The sequence below is a fragment of the Polyergus mexicanus genome, unplaced genomic scaffold, assembly GCF_030449975.1.
Source record: "Polyergus mexicanus isolate NDT 795.1 unplaced genomic scaffold, iyPolMexi1.0 SCAF_2, whole genome shotgun sequence".
NCBI lineage: Eukaryota > Metazoa > Arthropoda > Insecta > Hymenoptera > Formicidae > Polyergus > Polyergus mexicanus.
The window spans coordinates 5,041,714-5,062,818 of NW_027223322.1; the positions used below are offsets into that span (position 1 = coordinate 5,041,714).

The following is a 21,105-nucleotide window of genomic DNA, read 5'->3' on the forward strand; positions in this document are numbered from 1 at the left end:
CGAATCAACGATCTTCCGATGAGAACGGATCATCGTATCACGTTTCATTGAGATTACAGCGTACGAAGATCGTTAGAAAGCCAATGGTCCAAGGACAGCGTGCTTTTGTCCTCGAGAAAGTTTTGTCACAACGATCGTATACGTGTCTCTTAACGGTCGAACACATGTAGAAATTTCCGAATTCTTCGAGCAACGACGATAATACACGTTCATTCGAGACGGATCGCTCTAAAAGTGCATCGATTCTTCGTAAATTTTATTCTTTTCCGTTTCTACGCACTTATTTCCGTATACTTTTTATATTGATTCGAGCAAAAGTATTTTTACATTAATATTACCGAGAAAATAGAACAAGAGAGAAGAGAGAAAGAGAGAGAAAAAGAGAGAGAGAGAAGAAAGAAAAAAGAAAGAACATTAATAATGGGAAAAGAATGGGAAAGTGGAAAGAGAATATTAGTAGCGCAACAATGAATTCTCATCAAATGCATAACAGAATGCATTTCAATATTCTTCAGAAAAGTTTGTTTTAATTATTTTTCGTTATTTTAAAATAACAGCAATGAGATCGTTACCATTGATATTATTTGAATAGCTCAACGAGAGTGCATCGGAGAATAAGACACATGCGTGTACAGAGAATTCACATATCAATTAATTATTTTAATTTCATAGAAAGTGTATCATCATTTTTCTTTCCCTTTTGTTTTTGTTTTTTTTTGTAAATTCACTTTGACTTTTGCACATTCTTTATTCTTCGACGAAAGGTTGCTTTCGAAGCAACACAAGTGATAGCCGTGAAGATTGTCGCGATTGATTTTTTTAAGCAGTCGGACCAATGCGTCAAAGAGAAAGCACAGAGGCGCGTATGCACTTCTATGATTTTCGCGTGTCGATATTTTTGGGAGGATCAGTCATCTTAGCAAGATACTCGCTTTAATTTTATTACACACATGTCGTGACATCTGTCGCGCGCTACTACTTTCGAACAATCATGAATGAAAGTCGTCGGCGTCCACCTTATATTCAATCTCGATGGTATGAATGCGCCACGGGGAACACTCGCGCGATTTATGTACTTTTTTTTTCGAAGCAACACAAGGCTATAGAGCGTTAATTCGCGATACGGCGCGATGCGACGCGATGCCGAAGGGGACGCGCGTACACGAGGAGACCTGCGATCTCATCGATCAGCACCTGGGTCGAGTCAGGTGTAATATGTGCGGGATATGCAGGTGGAGACGTTTCGGCGACCAACGAACGAGCGACCGCGCATTCGCACCTGACGCGACGCGACACGGCTCGCGGCTCGCGAAGAACTGGCGAAGCCGCGCGCCAACGCGAACCTAATCTAACCTAACCCGAGCGCCCCTTTTCAACCGACCAGACCGACCGACCGACCGACCGAACCGCCGTTGAAGAGCAGGTACCGACACTATCCTTGTCCCTGTTTCACCCGCGCCGCCGCAGCCATCATCCCCCTACCATCACGGTCGACCTTTCGGAGCGTGCATCCCTATTTACTCCCGGATTTATCCCAGGTCCGGATCGACGTTGTCGGGGTCTCGTCGAGCATGCCTCGGCACCTGTGTCGTACGTTTTATTTACGCGCGTCCTTTTCTCCTGCTTTCTGTTCTTACGAGCAGTTTTATTGCATACCCGAACGACGTAACGAATTTTCACATTGTAGTAATTATATCTAATTATTTCTATAAAGAACTATCCAAACTTAATTTATATTTATTTGTTTCTATCTTTTTCACGATGAATTAATACTTGTTTCTCGTTTTACAATTAACTGGATTTTTTAAAATATTTCATATTATAATTTTCATATTTCAAGTTACATAGAAAGAAACAATAGAAATATTTCACAATAGAAATAAAATTTTTAAACGTTTTTCTCAATATTGAAGATGATACATATATATAATGTAATTTAAATGATATCAAAAAACAAACACATATAATAAACATAATACTAAATATTAATGATATAAATATACGCACGATAAATACAATAAGAAATATTAATTACAAAATAATTTTTTAAATAAAAATATTATTAATCATGTTACTTTAACTCTGCATAATCTAAATTTATTTATTTTATTATTCCACAATTATTCGAAAATTTTTTATATATCGCGAATTTTATAATATATATAAACTAGCTCTGACAGTAACATAATATTATTTGCTTTAGGGTAGATAAGATGACGTCATACGTTATATAGGTTTATAGAACACGAGACTAAAGCGCGAACGCTATGAGCATGCGTCGATCTTGCAATATATAATGCGTAGAATGGAAATATGTAGAATGAAATATCAGCCGTAATCGTTACGTAATAATCATTAGCGTACTATGCTACTTAGCCGTATATTTTCGATATTCGTGTGCATTAAATAATTATGATTGATACAGCCAAACAAGTACCAAGAGTAAAGCAGAAACAGACGATGGTACATAGATTGATATGTCAAGCCATTCATCACGCTCTATACTCATTTGTTATATTTGCATGATTAATCATTTATTTATTTGCGATGATAAATTTACAATTGTGTTGAGAATTTCTGCGATTGTAATCATGATTATGCATATATTAACTCATCCCAGACACTCCGTCTTTTCATATATTTTCATCTTTTTCAGCCATACACAATACGTGCCTCAATATTTATCGTCGTAATAAATTAGGACAACGCGTTTGTCAATTGTCAATCAATGAACTAACTCTTTTATGAGTTAAATTGAATAATTCCGTTGAATGAATATGAATAAATCTCAAATTTCAAAGTAGAGAGAGAGAGAGAGAGAAAGAGAGAAGGATATAGAGTGCGTTTTACTGTTATTTGTGTTGAAATTTTCGTGAGATAACGAGCATAAATGTTCTCAGAAACGGGGGATTAATTGCCCGCACCGGAGGAAGATTACCGGCATTTGAAATAATCAGTAAGTTCCAAGGCGACCTGCGGACAGAAGTAATTAACGCGGTTAATGGCAGGGCGTGTACCGTAAAGTATTGTAGATGAATCTCGCGGCGATTGACGCGCTCGGGACTAGAGAGCAATGGGAATCTGTCTTTTGTGTTCGTCAGACTATTACAATTTGTCTGGCAGTACCATACAAGAACGGGAAGATCTATAATATATACCGGTGGTAACTCGTCTTTCGCGTCTCGAAACGCGGCTTCTTTCCCCGCGACTCGTTCCCGCGTGCTCGTTTCTAACATCTATTCGTCTAGCTCGATTTGCGAACAAAAGGTAGCCCACAGTTGCGAACAATAAGAGAATCTTAGCGCGTTCCGGTATTAAGATTTGACTTCACGCCTCGTGAGGTTTAATCTGCGCCGGCAGATATCTCTCTCTCTCTATCTCTTTCTCTCTCCGCATATCGACAAAGCCATCGCTGATATGAAATCGGGAAGAAATTTATGGAAACTCTAATGAATATCAAGTTTTTTTTTTTAACATTTATTTATTTACATTTATATATCAAATGTGCTAATATTTTTCCATTTCCATCTTTGTATTCCAAGATGAGAAATTTTGGAGAGATATCTTATGCAATTTTCTATCGAGAAAATTTTAGAAAAGATTATTGTATATTCTTGCTTGATAAAATAATTCTGTAAATTTTGACATTACACGTGCAGTCTGTTTCGATAATATTGGAAACGTACGCGTCTGATGCCGATCATGAATACTGTCGTTACAATACAATATGTGAAAATCGAGAGCAAAAAAACGATTTTATATCGTTTTTATTTTCGCAAGATGCAATATCGAGTTATCTCCTCACTATTATAGAACATGCGAATTTGAAGAAAAATTGCTAAGGTGACGCGTACAGATATACGGCGATTGACAAGGAGACAATTGCATTCGCGAGAAAATAGAGCGATGATAGAGGAAAGAGAAACTTTTTCCAGTAGCAAATACGATCGATTCTTCGACGAACAGTACAATTTACATACTATTTATTTATATTTTGCATTTCGCACATTTTTAAAGAAAATTCGGAAAAAAAACGACACTGACTTAAACCATAGCAAAATACATGCAAAACGATGCATCTTATTAGCTATTACGTTATCCTTATATATGTTTAACGTATAAAGACGTTATTTTAATTTCTAATTTTACGATAGTAAGTCAAATCTGGGACATTATCGCATCTCAAATACATATTTTATAAAATATTATTGAAAGAGTTGATTCTCTGTGCAGTATTATTAATTACATTTCTTTTATATTACTTGTGTTATTATTTGAATTTAATTAAATCCAAGATTTTAGGTATTTCCGATGTGAACTGAATTGACAATAAATACTCTGCAGGACAGATATAATTATATTAATAAATTGATTTCAGAGAAAGAGTCAATTTATTGCAATTTCATGAAATTGTCAAAGTAGGATTATCATGGTATCTTAACGCAAATTAAGTTTGTCATTGGAAATAGAGTTCATTATATTTTCAAACACGGTTCATCCGTAAATTAGGTATTCACAATCATACACTCTCAGAAAGGATTTCTGATAACGAGACAAAAAATATTCTTGACGTATTTAATCGTATCACGACCTTATGCAGTATAAAAATAAAACAATTTTAAAATTAAATCAATAATTCCTTTTCTTCTCTCTCGAATTAAATAAGATTGTCTTACTATCTTGAGACAAGAGTAACATATACAAATCTAAGCTTATATATTCTTGCATTTAGAATAACTTGATGTTAGCGCCATTTTATTCTAGATTTAAGAATTTTCCATTTAATGTTCCTTTTTCAATAATAAATATGATTGTCGCTATATCGATCCTATTTTATGATAGATTGAGGAGTAATAGCATTAGATCCGGAAATCTTTTCTGTGGGTGTATATCGTATATAGGGGTGCTAAGATATTACGTTATGCAAACAATAGTATTGGCTGCATAAAATAAAATGTGCCACGGATGCCGTCAACGTTCTCATGAATATCAGTTTGTCGCGATCGAATCGGTATCTGAAATTCACTTCGATGCATAAAGTTTCGCGCTCGAATCTCCAACGGCGGATACATTTTACTTCTACTTTATTCTTCAATGGAACTTTCTCATTCGCAGAAAAGCGTGTTCGCATCTCTCATTCTCCCCCCCCCCCCCTTTCTCTCTTTCTTATGTACGTAAAAGAGGAAAAAACGCCATTTGAATCTTTACGCTGTTCGACAGGTCGCTTGGACCATTTCCCGTAATTATTCGGGAGAAGGGACGTTTTCCTTCGGCCGCGACGTAAATTCGTTTTTCTAATCACGCGGAAGTTTGGAATTTAATCCGAATTAACCGAGCGAAATGGAAGCAGGCGTGTCGAAGAACTTTTACGACTTGCGCATATTCTAGTTTTGCACAGCTTGAAAGGGATAGTTATACGAATTTAGGAATGTCACTCATCGCAGCAAGTAATATTCTCACAGCAGGTAATTCCTTAATTCTCCCGAATTTCCTGATTCTCTCTCGTTGCCTCTCGTTGCGATCCTCCTTTCGCTTCGCGCGGGTCTATAACTTGCAGTATTTCGTCACATGTATCACGCATGACACGATTGATACGCATAATAGTTCCTATTTGCACATTGATAGAATGCCTTTAACCAACGCTGATACGGGTGCTTATGAATAGTATTTATAGTACTTATTGTTAGTAACAAATTACAATTTTAATAAAACTGAATAATTAATTAAGTACATATCTAATAAATAAAAATTGATGTTAATTCACACACACACACACACGCGCGTGCGCGTGCGTCATAATACATATAAGTGCTATACGAACGATTACGTAATATCTTAATTTAATTTATGATAATTTAATTATATTAATCATATTATTATATCTTTTCTAAAAATAGATTTTTCTCTTTTGTGCTTATACGTAACGTATATACGCTATGGAATATTAATATGAACGCATTTTGTATTTTATACATTGATTGTTGCAAATATTACGTGCAAATATTGTTACAAATGATATTACTATTAATATTGTATTTTGTAATGGATAATATAATATCCAATAGATATTCGTGTACAGTATCGATATTATGTGCTGTTTTGATATACTGCTAATAAAAGCTTTTATAACCATATCATGGTATAACACGTACGCGTTTATGGTCAATGTCTCTTTTCGAAAGAGTATACTCTGCACTGCAGTTTGCGAAGTTCCATTATCCTCCGGCCTTGTACTACCTTCGAATTTAGCAGCAGTTTCGTGCACACGTGGAACTGCATTTATGGCTCACTGAATTCTGCAGACGCGACGTCGCCGTCGGTCAGAAAGCATTTCGGATATTCAGAAATTTCAATAATTTGAAAGCTGAAGACTTTCAAGAGTAGTTAGGATAATATAAAAATAATTTAAAAATAAAAAATAAGAAATATATGAATATTAAAAAAAGATGTATATAATTATTATTATTATTAGTCTTGACACGTGGATTTTGATCTGGAAGATATGCATATTTTTATTCCCATTTTGGTAAATATATAAATTAAAGATATATAAAATTATAATTATAAATACGCGTATCAATATAATTATTAATTGACCTGCTAATATTATCCATATAAAAGCATTTTATATAGATACATACGTATGTTAGTTTCTAGAAATGTGTGAAACTTGATTTTCGTGATTTTTCCATGACATTTGCAATACAATCATGCGCATAGGATTGTATAATATTTTGCTCGTTTGTGGTGCATATGCAATATGATGGAGTTAGCGACATATGCAAGCACTTAAGTTACGTTACAGCTTGTATTTCAACATCTACGCAGTGCTTGTGGTCGGATTTATGTATCTCCAATTCATTTAAAGAGATGGATGTCGTATTACGTAATCGGGATAATGCACCGCATGAAGATTGCATAATCTAGTGTTTCTCGATTTTCCATTATCGCAATTTAAATTTCCTTTAGAATTTTGACTTTAACTAACAGCAAATATTTATTATGATGATATTGTTTCTGCTGTATAGAAATGATCATTCGCATGCTCGCATAGATAACCAAAAAAATCAATGTTGTAAAATAAAAAATTGATTGAAATTTGATTAAAAACGTTTTTAACGAAATATTATTTTGCTTTGTATTCTTTTTGTTTACAATGATATATGTTATATTTTATGAAAATATTTTTTACATATAAAAAAAAATGATATAATAAGCTCACAATTTTGTACTCACTTAAACGTTATTTTCTATCTGGAGCTTCCACGTTGTTAGCCTGCTGAGCTATGCTTTTGTTGCTATTATTACTAACCATTCTTTCGAGTATCTAATATTTCTACGAATTGTTGTCGCGGACAACCAAGAGTACAATATCCATGGTACTTTAATTACACTTGCAACAGCGAAAATTATAAGTTGAAAAAGTGGACGGTTCAATTTTACTTTTTCTTCCACCGTACGACTTGATTAAATAAAGCGTGCGATAAACATCTAGTTCCAGAATGTCGAACACGAATGTGTCACGTTATTTATTTTCACCGAATAATTACTATATATTTAATAGCGCACGTGATTGCAAGTATAAATAAAATGCTATTCGTACTGTGCACCGATCGTGATTTCTGTTATTTGAGAGCGTCATTCATTGTCGAGTTATATCGATGCAATTTATTACGACAATGCATGTGCACGCTATATGCAGCCGTCTCTGTCGAATAAATCTGCAAAGGAAGAATGCGACGTAAAAGCATAATTCTTTCCCGGCGTTTTTAAACGAAGTCACACCATCGACAATACCGCGTATGACGGCAGCAAGAAAACGAATCGATAAATCCATCGTTATGCGACGGGCATGTCCTCGATTTCAAAACTGAATTTGTCTTGTATTAAAACACATTGCGGCTCGTGCAAGCGTGATCTTGAATTATTACGCTGCATAAAAAACAAGAGTGATTGAAAGAGAACTTAGTTAATTTCTTACGCTTTCGCGCGCATAAGCTGTCGAATAATTTATATATTTCAACATATTTTTACAAAGTATAGAATATTTTCATTAAAATTAAAAAAGAAATTCTACATTTATTAATAGTAATTTATTATTTATATTACTTGCAGCGAAATTATGAAAAGAATATATCGAGAGGAGAAAGGAGAATAGACAATTTGCAAATCTCTTATGCAGAACAGAAACAATAATTTTTTTGTCGAAGATATGTCGCATTATTTTAATGTGCCAAACGGTATCAGAAAGTTTGAGATATATAAAGAGAAAATTTGGAATAATGTATTTAGTAACATTATATGTATAAACTCACAATTATTATACGTCGTAAAGATCTTCTTCTTTTTACTGCAAGACTTCGGCCTTTCTTTCAACTCTTCTTTTGCTCTGTCGATCAATCGTTTTCTTTTTCTGAGAGATAGAAGTCCAACTTTCTAATGCTTAGGTAATCTCCCCGGTTGTCTTCTTGTTTGAGGTACCTGTGTTTTGACCCATTTGGCAATCCTCCATTTTTTCCATTTTGTCCACACGGTCTCTCCATTGTCGCGCCTCCTTTCCCTGATCCATCTTATTATGTTCTGGATCCCACATTATTTTCTGATTTGTTTAATTATTCAAAAATCGTAGAGATATTCTAATATAATCAAAAATGTATATTTATTGTTCTCATGATTTGACAGAACATTCAGATTCAATTGTGGCAATTAATTTCTCTCTATTATAATTTCCAACTATTCGCTTCTAGTTTTCCAATATCCATTCTGCCGATCTTTTAAACTTTGAAGAGATTTTCACTTCTACCACGCATAGGTTTTTTCAAAAATAATCAAATTTATTTGGCCAGCAAAATATCGACATTTCAATCAATTATGAGAAATATCTTCGTTAAAGCAATGAAATTCTCTGCACTATAATTTATTATTTTTAGAAATTTGCAAATAATTATTGTCGTGGAAAATAATTATTATTTAAATTATTGTAGCGGATAAAAATATAATTTCAAAATAGCTTATGTGATTCGATCGTTAATTTGCAAGAAAGGAATAGTTTCGAAATACAATTCGAACAAATATTCTGTAATTTAAATGTCACAGCTTGATTATATTCGAATTTTATCAATCTTTAACATTTATAAATTATAAAGTATGATGTATCTCTTTCCGGATTGCTGGATAGAAATCGAACGTCGAAAGAAAAATACTGAGCGGACTTCTGAGAGCCCCTGAAAACTCCTCTCAGGCATTGTCGATTCTCAGAAGCCTTACGTAAACTTCGAGACTTTTGGCTTAAAGCTTGGCAAGCTTTTCCTTCCATAGAATTTATGAAAATCGCAAAGAAAGTTACCGCACACTCGTCTCTTCACCTCTTTCGCAAGGTTATTACGAAGAAGAAATGAGTGATCTTTTAACTTATAGGCCACTTTGAATTACAATCTGAAATCGACTACATTTGCCGGTCGCATTTTTCCACGAAATAAATATTTTAATTTCCGTTCGTCTAGAAGAGACGTTTTATTATCTCTTATTAAAAGATAAATCGTTAATGAAGTTCTTGACCATTATTTCTTTATCGAGAATTCTCGCTCTGTTTAATCATTTTACAATCCTCGGCATGATTATATATATAATCCTCATTCATATTAGTACGATTATTTAAAAAAACCCAAAATGTGCATATATCCAACAAAAAATTATTTTGCTGATAAAAAAATGGATGGATTTATAAAACTTACGTATTGTACTATTTTTCGTTTCATTTCATTGATAAAAAAATATGTGATTATTATCGAACATTCCAATATACAGTGTATATACAATTTGATTACCATAATTAGCATATTTATAAGGCATAATGGAATATTATATCGAATTTTTCGTAAAAATTTTAAAGAAATTTATACATGATTGGACAGAATCCACAAAACAGTCTAAATAGATATGTTAATAAATATGTTAAAGTAAAATTAGTAATATTCTAGAACGTACAGAATAATGAATGAAATAAATAACGTGACTAATCGAAAAATCCTTTTCTCTCTACCGGGAAAACATAACTAGAAATTCCGACATCTTGATTAAAATTTATCACGGCATTATCTTTGGCCATTTACATATATTAATAAAAAAATATATATACGTGTAACGTCCGGTGATCACTAATGCGAGATAGAATTCCTGTTCTCTCTTCCGGTCGCATGACGTCATAAGGCGGTCCGCATACAGACGCGCAGAGCGGAAATTAACACACATATGGCGTTTCCCGTAGATACCCCTCGCAAGAAGCGTCTTAAGAAGCGAGAATTTTCGAGCGAAAATTTTACAGATGGTGGAACAAACGGGCGGTTACGCGAAGATCATGCACATCCATTACCGGAAATGTTTTGTAAAGATCCAACACGAGATGATCTAATGCTTCCACTGATCGTGTACACGTGATTTCAATCTACGCTAGTAATTCATCAATCTGGATATGTTCTGCATTAATGATAATGATATAAATTGTCATTTAAAATATTTTATTATTATTATTATTGGAGAGATAGTCCTCCCCTTTCATGGTCCAATGCTGATTCAGTTTTCGTTTCCAAACTATTCTATTCATAGTCACATTTCTAGCTGCTGATACTGATAATGGTGGCATCCATCATTGTGTGTGTAAGCGTACATGTGCAAGCGACATCGGTGTCACAGTTGCAAAAACAAGCGCGAATATATTATATGTGCTGTAGAAGGCCATTTAAAGAGAGATAATACAGAGAATTGATATACAGAAATTAAATCAGATAGAGACGATAACACAATTAGATTTTTTTTTTTTTTTAATGATACATTAACTAAAACGAGATTTATTAATTAAATTAGAATTTTGTCCAAACAAATAACCTTCGCTTTAGTCTGCGTATTGTAGCGCTTGAAATTATTGTATTATAAGTAATACTACACACAATGATTTAATTTAATGCTATATAACTGTATATAATTTTAATTTTGTGTTATAATAATATTCGGTATTTTACTATAATTTTTAATCAGCGAATTAGTGGCATACTTTCATCGACATAATTGCTTCGTTAACTGCAAATATCAAAAATCGCTCTGATAGTTCTCTGAGAGTTTGCGAACATCGGAATATCTATAATGACCCGCGTAAAGCGAAAATGGACTACTCTTTTGGCAACTTACTAAACTCGGCGAGTGGAAAATAATTATAGCCAAAGTCGGCGAAGAGTTAATTGCCTGAGAAAGAGAGAAAGAGAGAGAAAGGGTAAAAAAAGAGAAAGAACAACCGTATAATTTTCGACGGTAGAACAAAGGCGCGCGTGTATCGGAAGATAGCGGTCGCCTCTGTGACGGGCTTTTAGCCAAAGAAATTAACGTCGCCTATCGTTGCCCCATTGCGAAAATGCACCCGGTACAGTTGCAACGGATGCTGCCGACGTTGCAATCTCTTTACCTTCATCTCGTGTACCCGCAATCTTTATCATCTTCTGCTCGTATTTTCGCGCACATTGGATTACGTGAGATTTCCGACCATCGCTATCTCGAGTCGAAAGGTCTTCGTTTTATTACTCTCTCTAAGCAGCTAATTCAAATTTATATTTGACATTTGTAATCTAATCAAGTTCTCTATATCAAAAATATTACGAGGAAATCAATAATTTAATTAGTATTAATTTAGTAAATAAATAAATATAATTAACACAAAAAACATATTTTCACGGATTGAAATAATAATACTTTCGCAAAAAGAATTATTGTTGAAACGCTTAAATATTTTTGACTGAAATATGCAATTCACAGATGGAAAATAAATATATGATAAAGATATTCACGAAAGATGAATGAAAAACATCAGAGTAATCTAGAATAATTGAATAATAATAATAAACTTAATGGCGAATTAAATAATATTATCCGTAAAATTTTCCTGCGAGTTAACTTACCGGAACATTTAATTTCTATCATAAAAATATTACATTATATTGGGAGCTTTAATATCTTCGTCACGTCTGCATGTAATAATTTTCTCGTTATCGGATGATCGGGTTTGAAAAAAATTTCATTCAACTCGAGCGCGAAGATAATCGTTTTATTCCGAATGAAAAAGTATATCATCTGCGTCGTTGGCCTTGGTTCAAAACGTTCGAAATTACGCATGGCAAAGCGAATGTCTGAATATCGACGGACTTGTTGCTAGACGCGAAACAGCGTCATGTTTGACGTTGGCAAAAGAACAATTGGCTAGCGGCATCGCAAGTAATAATAATTGCATTCTCTTTATATTGTTATCTGTATATATAACTGTCGAACACATACACATACAGTAAAACATTTTTGTACATGTTGATGCATCCTCCGTTAAATTCGAGATCAATATTAATGATCTTCGTTACATCGGCAATATCTCATTCGACGATTATTAAAGATAATGCTAGCAGAAACGGAATCAGAGAAAAATTAATTCGTCGCTTCCTTTCGTATGCTTATGTTACAACTACATCAAAGAGCCCTCCACACGATAAGGAGAGCTTAACGAGCATCTCCATTGTTCGCCCTAGCGTCCTTTGATCAATTAAACTGCAAAAGCATCTTTATGCATCGTCGCGTATGCACGATGTTTATCATATGTATACAAGAATGTTGTAGTATATGTTTGTTGTGTTACTTGCTGAATTTACTATATTACATTTAAATATGTAATAAAGAAAATCAGGCGAGGAGAACCGAGTGACGATTCAAAAGGCGGTCGTAAAAGAATGGATAACAATAATATAATTAAAGATAACGGTACAGTACAAAAATAAAGATCGCACGTTTCTCTCCCTGAGTGCTCTTTTCCTTATCTGAACCAAATATTAAGTTAATAAATAATAATTAACACGCAAGGGCAAATCGTTAAATCAGTGAGAAAGGCGAATATAGTTGTTACGAGAGGATGTTGGTTGCCTTCCGTCACACGATTCGTTAGCTCGCTCGGTCCAAGTTTTCGTATCGTTAGGCCTGTCGAATTATCTGCCTTTGCTCCGAAGTTCTTTTGCTCTTCGTATATTTTTTGATCTTTTTTCTGTCAGTCACACTGGTATCAGAACTTTCTCCGAAATCCCGGAAATTTATTATTTCTTCTCGCATCTTTGCTCCATGAAACAAGACCAGCCATCGAAGGATAAATTCGTAGAATTAATGGCCTTCTACTTTGGCCGATATCTTGCTGGCAGAAGTACGTGTTCATCGCGCTTTATATAATCAAAATCTCCAAACATCTATCGTCCCGAGACGAGTTCTCGTTATCGAAATAAATATAGTCGATATATGTTGACGTCTCTTTTTAGGACGAGACGCCAAGTCGAAGTGATTTTAAATAATGTAGAATAATCGCACGCCTACAGTAATATGTAATATTTTTATGTATGATGTATAATGTACATATGATTCAAAGAGATAAAAACTTTGATTTAAACCTATTTCGAATATTATTCTATCTCGAGTATTGTTACAATGTAATTTTTCACTCTCTTTATATATTTAAACTTACACTTTTAATTTTAATGTATGTGTGTATAAAAATTTATTAAAAGTCTTTATATACTAGTGATGAGGTATACTACATTGAAAACTTGTTCGCGCGACGAGAACAACATAACGAGTTTCTCGGAGGCCTCAGTTATAACCGACACTTTAATAAGGGAAACGATAAAGTTCGATGAAATCCATAGACGACACAAGACTAAGCTCTGTTGTATTAAAAGTTCAATTACGCTTGATGCAAAAGTTATCTTAAATATCATGGAATTATATTATCACTGCCGAGTTTTCTCGTTTGATTTTCTTAAATTACATTTTTGACGAAAGAAATATAAAAGATATTATACTTTCATGCGCTTTCCAAAAAAATATCTTTATAAGCTAAAATATAAATTCATTGACTTGTCGTCTTTCGAAACATCTTTATATTATTTGTAACTCTAGTAGAACAATTATTTTATCGTGCTAAAAAATGTATAGTCTAAATAAAATTTTTCCATTTTGTGAGATATACTATAGATAAATAAACAAGATAATATTTATTCGAATGGAAGGAAAAAGTTCTTCCACATTTTAAAAATAAATATTTCTCGCTTCTCGTGTATGCAGGTTTTTTTGTCTTATTTCTTCGTCATCATCATCGTCCTCATTATCAATCAGTCCATTGAATCTACCGCTAGACATAGACCACTCATAAATTTGATCATTTTACTTTGTTTTTTTGCTGTCTGCATCCAGTTGTTTGAATACAGCTTTAAATCATCTGTCCACCTTGTTGGAGGTCGTCCCCTACGTCTGACAGGTTTATGCCTAAGCCTCCATTTTAGTATTTTTCTAGTCCATCAGTCGTTTTAGCAACGTGGCCTGCCCAAGTCCATTTTAAGGTAGTAAATCTTTTTGGCTGCGTCCTGGAGACGCCAGTTCTTTGTCTCACAATTTTATTTAATATTTTACCTCTGAGAAATAATTCAAGCATTGCCTTTCTCATTGCCCGTTGGTTGACTTATATCTTGGTGACTCATTTTCTAATCAATATTTCTGCACCATAGATTAAAACAGAGAGCATACATTGATTATATATCTTCCGCTTGATATTTAAAAATATCTTCCATATTAATTCTCCATAGTTTTATTTAATTTAATGTTTATGCTCATTGCTCTTAATGCAAATTTTAAAAATTATTTCTAAAAATATAAAAGAGTTTAAAAAACATAAAATAAAAATCAGAGAAGTGAAATTTGATATCTCTGCTATATTACTCTTGTTGAAAAGAGTAATTTTTTTAGTAGATTATTCTATTTCCATAGAGAATTAAGGAGAAAGAATTGCTCGCTGTAGAAAAGCTTCGAAAAAAAAAATTTTTTTTTTTTCACCCTCAATATAGTTATATCCCGTTGTACAGGTGCACTGTGAAAAATTGAAATGCTGCGTGGAGCTGTTACGCGATATTGGTTTTTCGTACCGAAATTTAATGCGTGCTCGACCTGAATGGACGGTTCTGTGGTGAAATAAGACAGATTGGGGACAACTGTTTCCAGACAATTACATTTGTCCTCGCGAAATATTAAACTATACTCGAACAAAGTGGCATTTGAAATGAAACATGTGCTATTCGAATAATAGAGCCTACAGCGGGGGAAGATAATGGCGGGAAGAATAACGCGGAAAACATTTGCGTACATCCGCCTGCCAAGCTATCAAATGTATAGATCGCACCGCAAATTATGTCAAATGAGTTGTTCCTAAACACCGTGGGCATTCGCACGTGACAATTAACGCAAACGATCGCTTGTATCGCTACTTTCCACTCGACTACGCTTGCCATTACATAAATCGCATGTGTATCTCTTGTACAATGTATATTATACTCTCTTATTTGTTAAAGCTTCCACGAAAAAATAGTATTACATATATTTCATATGCTTTATTTTACTGTACAAAGGATATATGGTTATAATGGAAATTGATCGAATAAGGTATCGTCTAATTTGATAAGATAATATTCGCGTTATGCTCAGATAATAAATATTTTTTAAACACGGCGAAATACGAGTCGCGTCGTTTAAATATGAGCAGATACTGAAAAAGGGCGTTGCTTTCACAGTGAAACTTTTCACATTAACAAGAGGCACAAGGGCGATATCAAGCGCACGTACTATCGTGCGGAGAGATTGTTATGTACATCGCAATGTAAATTAAAGTTCTCAGGTATCTTTTGTAATTACTGTTTTGTCGGAGTTTTAGTATTTGCCAAGTGGTATTTCTCTCTGAAACTTTCCTCGCGAGTTCTATGCTTTTCTCCTTTTTTTTAACTTTAACTTTGAAAAATTATTTTTTATGGAATTGGTGATAAAAGTTATAAAATATACGTCGTATAAAATATTAATTATACGAATATTATTGGAATCGATTATATCCGAGATTGCCGTGAATTATTATATTTGCATCGATAATAGTATTATTATTCAAATAAAATTATCAGTTGTCAGTTAGTGATAATAACTGACAATAAATCAATATTTATACATGATGAAATTATAATAATTTATTTAAAAAATATAAATTATTTCTGGATAACTAATTATACATATATAATTAACGCGCGATTAATAAAAATCGTTAAAATTTTTTATATTTTATCTTACCTTGCGGATTTTTGTCCTTTTTCTTACGCCGATGCTTCTTTTTTTGTATTTCCTCGACGTAATTTGAAGATGAAGAATCCTCGTGGCCCGGAAATTCCCGGACTTCATTCACCGATTTTCTCGTCTCCTTCTGCCTTTTCTTCAGCAATTCGTAAACTCTCTTGAAGTAGTCCTTGGTGATATCCTCGTTCGATTTGTTCGCTAGCGAATCTTCGCCGTTCAGATAGCCGAAATCACTGTCGGAGCCGTTGCCGTCATTTATTTTCATGTCAGAACCGTTCACGTGTTCCTTCAGTTCCTCGCTTCCGTCGACGATCTTGAAGGTGTCGCTTTTCTTCACATTCGAGCGTGGATATAACTCTCGATAATTCTTGAAGGCACTTTTCGAAGGATTCATGTTGTGCTCATAATTCGGAGAATTTATGTTCAATGCAGACACGCTGCCGATATTATTGTCGCGATTTTTCACTCGAATTTCTGCGATGATGGGCGATTGGGAGCTGTCCGCGTTCTTCTCGAGAAGCAAATTATTCTTCTGCAAACTCGTACCGGGTCTATTGCTGTTTGTCGAAGTCTCGTCGAGAAATTTCGCGGTGTTTTTCCCCATCAATAATTCTTCGCCCTCTTCACGAGATTTCTCGTGAAGCGGATTCACGCAGTTTCTCAAGTTTTGGCAAATCTTGCAGTTGCGCGAAGAGCAGAGATCGCGTTGCAGGTCCTTCCATCTCGGTTTACTCATGAAGTCCTCCTCGGGTAATTCTCTCTCCGATTCTCGGCGATATCTCTCGCTTTTTTTCCGCTCTTTATATTCCCGCCGAGATCTCTCCACATTTTCCTGGCTCTTTATACGTCTCAGGGAATTTGCGAGGTTCTCAACGATGACCACCGGCATCGCCTCCGCCTCCTCTTGCTCTTGCAGAATGTCGCTCTTGGTTTTACAGTAGAATTTCCTTCGTTCCAAACTCGACGATTCCCTTTTGACCTGCGATTTTGGTCGATTGTTTAGTTCCAAAGCTTCGACCAAGACTTCGCTCCTTGATCGCCGATAATTACGCGGTTGTCTTTGAAACTGGGTATCTTCCAACCATTCTCTGCAATTTGTCGATTTCTCCCTTTCTATTTGCTTATCCAACTTCAACTTCTCTCTTTCAAGGATTTCGGGATCAAATCGCAGAATGCTTGTCTCACTGCGCACTTTTCGCGTTCTGTAATTTTTTCGATCGTTCGCGTAATTATAGTCCGAGTATCTTTTTCTAATTCTAACGTTCTCGACGTCTTTCGGAATGTCGGCATTAACGGCTGATCTCGAACGCGCCTGTTCCATATTCATTCGCCGCTGTATCTTTTCGCGTAAGAACGTTCTAATTTTTGTCAGCTCCTCCTCGTTCGTGTCGTCTTTTATCTTGCAAATGGCTCTATCCCCTTCGATCGGTTTGAAATTATTTTTCGCCGAATCCTCTGTCGGAATTACGGTGCATCGAGTTCGCAGATACGGTTTCACCTTTTCGTTTTCTTCATTCGGATTCCTCTCTTCAGAATTGAGTGTGTCACTTTTGTTCGAGCTACGACTTCCGGGACTCTTCTCGCTCGATCCGATTTTAGTATCTTTCGTCTCATATCCGTCGTATTCTTCCTCGCGAACCAAGCTCAATATGGTCTCGCTCTGACTTCTTAGATACGTTTTAACTTTTTTACACCTGTCCTTGGCTATCTCCTCCGGAGTCCTCCCGATCGTATTACACGTATGTAGATCGTTCATGATCTGCTGTCGGAGGTAATCTCCGGCGGAGTATTTTCTGTTTTCTGCCGCTGCTCCTTCTACGTTTCTTTCGATCTTCGTCTTCATCGTTGAGTCTTCTAAGACGGACAAGTGCCTCTTTTTGCTTCGTCTTTCTTTAATGTCTACGTCGCTTCGGGACTTTCGCGGGGCAAAGCTGCACGTACCGAATTTAGTGCTGAAGCCGTCGATATTACGATTAACCCGAAGCGGCGTCGTGACGAGCGAGGCAGTAGAAGACATCGACGTGGTGGAGGACGTTTGCTCTTTGCTTGTCGAGTTGGCACGTCCAATCGACTCGTCGACTGGAAATTGTTCGTGGGTTTTTAGGCCCTTCTTGAAGGAACCTCTGGCCCGCTGCGCCGTTCGGCCGGTGGTTTCCACCAACAGCCGACCATTCTTGTCCAATAGTTGGATGACGGGCAACGCGTCGGCGGACGTCGTGAGCTCCCACTCCCAGTGCAGCGGTTTCTGTAGCTTCAACCGGATGATCGGCTCCGCCGATTCGCTGCCGGGGCCCGTGGAATCTTGACCGACCGGACTGGAAGTTGTCGCCCTGACGATGGGACGGGCATTCTTCATGGTGCCGGTTCTTTCTCTCTCGTTCGTTCGTTCGTTCTCGCTCAGGTAATCTGCCGGAAAAACTTACCGCTTGATTCTCGTCCCGATTAATTCCTCGTTCCAAACGAGTTTGTCGTCTGGAGTTCTTAACGGGTCCTGTCTTCTCTCGATGAATTTTATGGATTTCGTGGAAGATCAGCGGTTGTGTTTCGAAGCTTACTCACATCACTGTCGCGATGGATTTTTAATTTCTCGACGAAGCGATTTATATCGCGAAATGAAAATTATTTTTCATTCTAAACAAAAAATATATAATTAATGCATATTAAATAATTAATAACGTTATATGAGAAGAACGACAAAAATAAGATTTGCATGCTGTAGCATCACTTTGCGATCACGAGAAGAATATTGAAGAAGCACATCGTACGATCGTCGTTCGAAGGGATACTGATTTGCGGATAAAGCGACCGGTCGCATGATGCAAAGTCGTTGTCGTTTCACCGTTCACTCGACGATAAGCTCCGAGTTAAAACTGCAGTTTTCCGAGCTCCCGCGAATAGCAGCTGCGCATAGTATGCGCTTGCATGTCGCGGCATTCAAATTGTTGCGTTTGTTGTCGCGCGATCATATGCTCAACAATGATGAGTGCAGACACGATGCCGAAACGACGACGGGTTACCGATTTGTTTGTGTTGGCGAACGCGCAATCCAAGTTCGCGCGCGTTACATCGCTTATGTAACCCGACTTCTCGTGGACCTGGCAGTCTATCAAATTCGAGGCGGCGAAGACTTGAGCCCGGACTTTCTTTCTTCGTAGGCAAAGGAAAGATGCGCGCATAGTTTCGCGTCACGTCTTATGTCGTGGATAAATTCCCGGAAGAATCATTTTAGGCGCGTTCGATGGAACGTTGCGTTCTTATGCCACGTAATTTGCAGAAACAGATCGCTCCGCTCGCGAAATAAGGCCACACGTGTGCGTATACGATGGTGGTATTTACGTACATCTGTATCGCTAATTATGCAATAATTAGGCGGCAGTAGTTATCTATGTCTTGTCGTACGCACCGATATATTCAAAGTACGTAACTTGTCATTAAATTGTAGCGAAATTTTCTTCTTGTGTTTATTCATAACGCGCAAACAGTTTTACTTCACTTTCATTATTCTCAATAATAAAACGCAATTTATTCTACAGCGATCAAATATCATGAAAATTGCAGATCCAATTTTCCAGTTACAAATAGACGCGTACACACTTTCGACGAATTTCAAATATAGAAGGCTCGAGAGAGGGAGAAAAAAGTAGTTGCTTAATCGAGTGCGTTTAATCGCATGCAAAGAACGTTTCATAACTCGCTTAGCCGGATTCGTTCGTTGGTTCGTCTGGAATTCGTGCGATCGATCACAGACTCGCGCTCGTTGCTTCTTGCCCGCGTTCGATACGTTCGAGATAGGGATTTCGACCGTTCTATCGCGATGGATGTATAGATTAATCGCCGCGTGACTCGTACGAGAGGCAGCCGTGAACCTCACTGAGAAACCGACACAGTGAGAGAAGCGGATCTGGGGCTGTGCGGCGCGGCACTATTAACGCGCGCGGTGGCGTCATACCGTTCCGAAAATAAATCCCGCTGGATCTATCGGGTAGGATGCAGGAATTCCGCCACGTGGGACGTGTCACGAATACTCGCTTATGTTGTTTTCGTTATTCGCGCACAGGTGCGCGTACAAACGCGTAGATGATGCGTGTGGGTGATTTTAGACGAAATTCTATTCATATTTGCTTTGTATCGAGATTATGACTCGAGATTAGTGACGAAGTGACGAAGATTGAATTCAGCATATATGGAGATTGGTGATAGTTGGATTAGGCTTCGAGAAGGAAATGTCACTTTGCGAAATGTCATATCTTTGCAATTAATCTTTATGTGACAGACGTTTACTTATTAAACGTTTATTTATTAGAGATTGAAAAGACTTTAAAGCTCTTTTTCAGATTTTTTTTAAAGATGACTTTATGACAACTTTAATAGAAATTTATATAGTAATTTTTGCCTTTTATTTCGTAGAGTTAAAACTAATGTTATTATATATTCATTATATTACACATATTAAAAACAAATTACAAATTACGAAACGTATTATTATTATATCGTAGAACAATACCTTTACATATATTATAAAAGAATTTTTATTCTTATTATTCAAAAATAAGTTAAATAATTTCTGAGATTAAGAAAAATGTTTGAGTTTGATTTTATGAACCAGTGTAATTTAATGAAGTTATAAACACGAACTATTATAAAGTAATAGGCACAAGACTAATTTTAAATGCACAATTTTCGAAATTAGATATTTATTCAGTTTAAGTTTCTTCATATCATGATATTTCAATGAGTAATATATATCACAGGCGTCTTATTCGTATGTTATTCTTTTACATAATTTTTTAAATTATTCTGATAAACATAAAAATATTTTTTTACATGTGATTTTAAATGAATTTTAATTGGCTTTAAATTTGTCAAAGAATTCTTAGATAAAGGAAGTTTTCATAATTTTGATATATTATTTATACAAGTTTTCTTGCTAAA

General features: G+C 35.7%; 1 protein-coding gene across 1 annotated transcript in view; it reads right to left on the reverse strand.

Annotated features, from left to right (window-relative positions):
* The window catches only part of LOC138944692 (uncharacterized), a 94,564-nt gene extending 74,614 nt beyond the window's left edge, over positions 1-19,950 (reverse strand). Inside the window, exon 1 of the mRNA XM_070315570.1 lies at positions 16,171-19,950. Coding sequence (XP_070171671.1) covers positions 16,171-18,529 — 2,359 coding nt within the window. The 5' untranslated portion in view covers positions 18,530-19,950. The remainder of the gene's footprint in view (positions 1-16,170) is intronic.
* Positions 19,951-21,105: the final 1,155 nt, after the last annotated feature.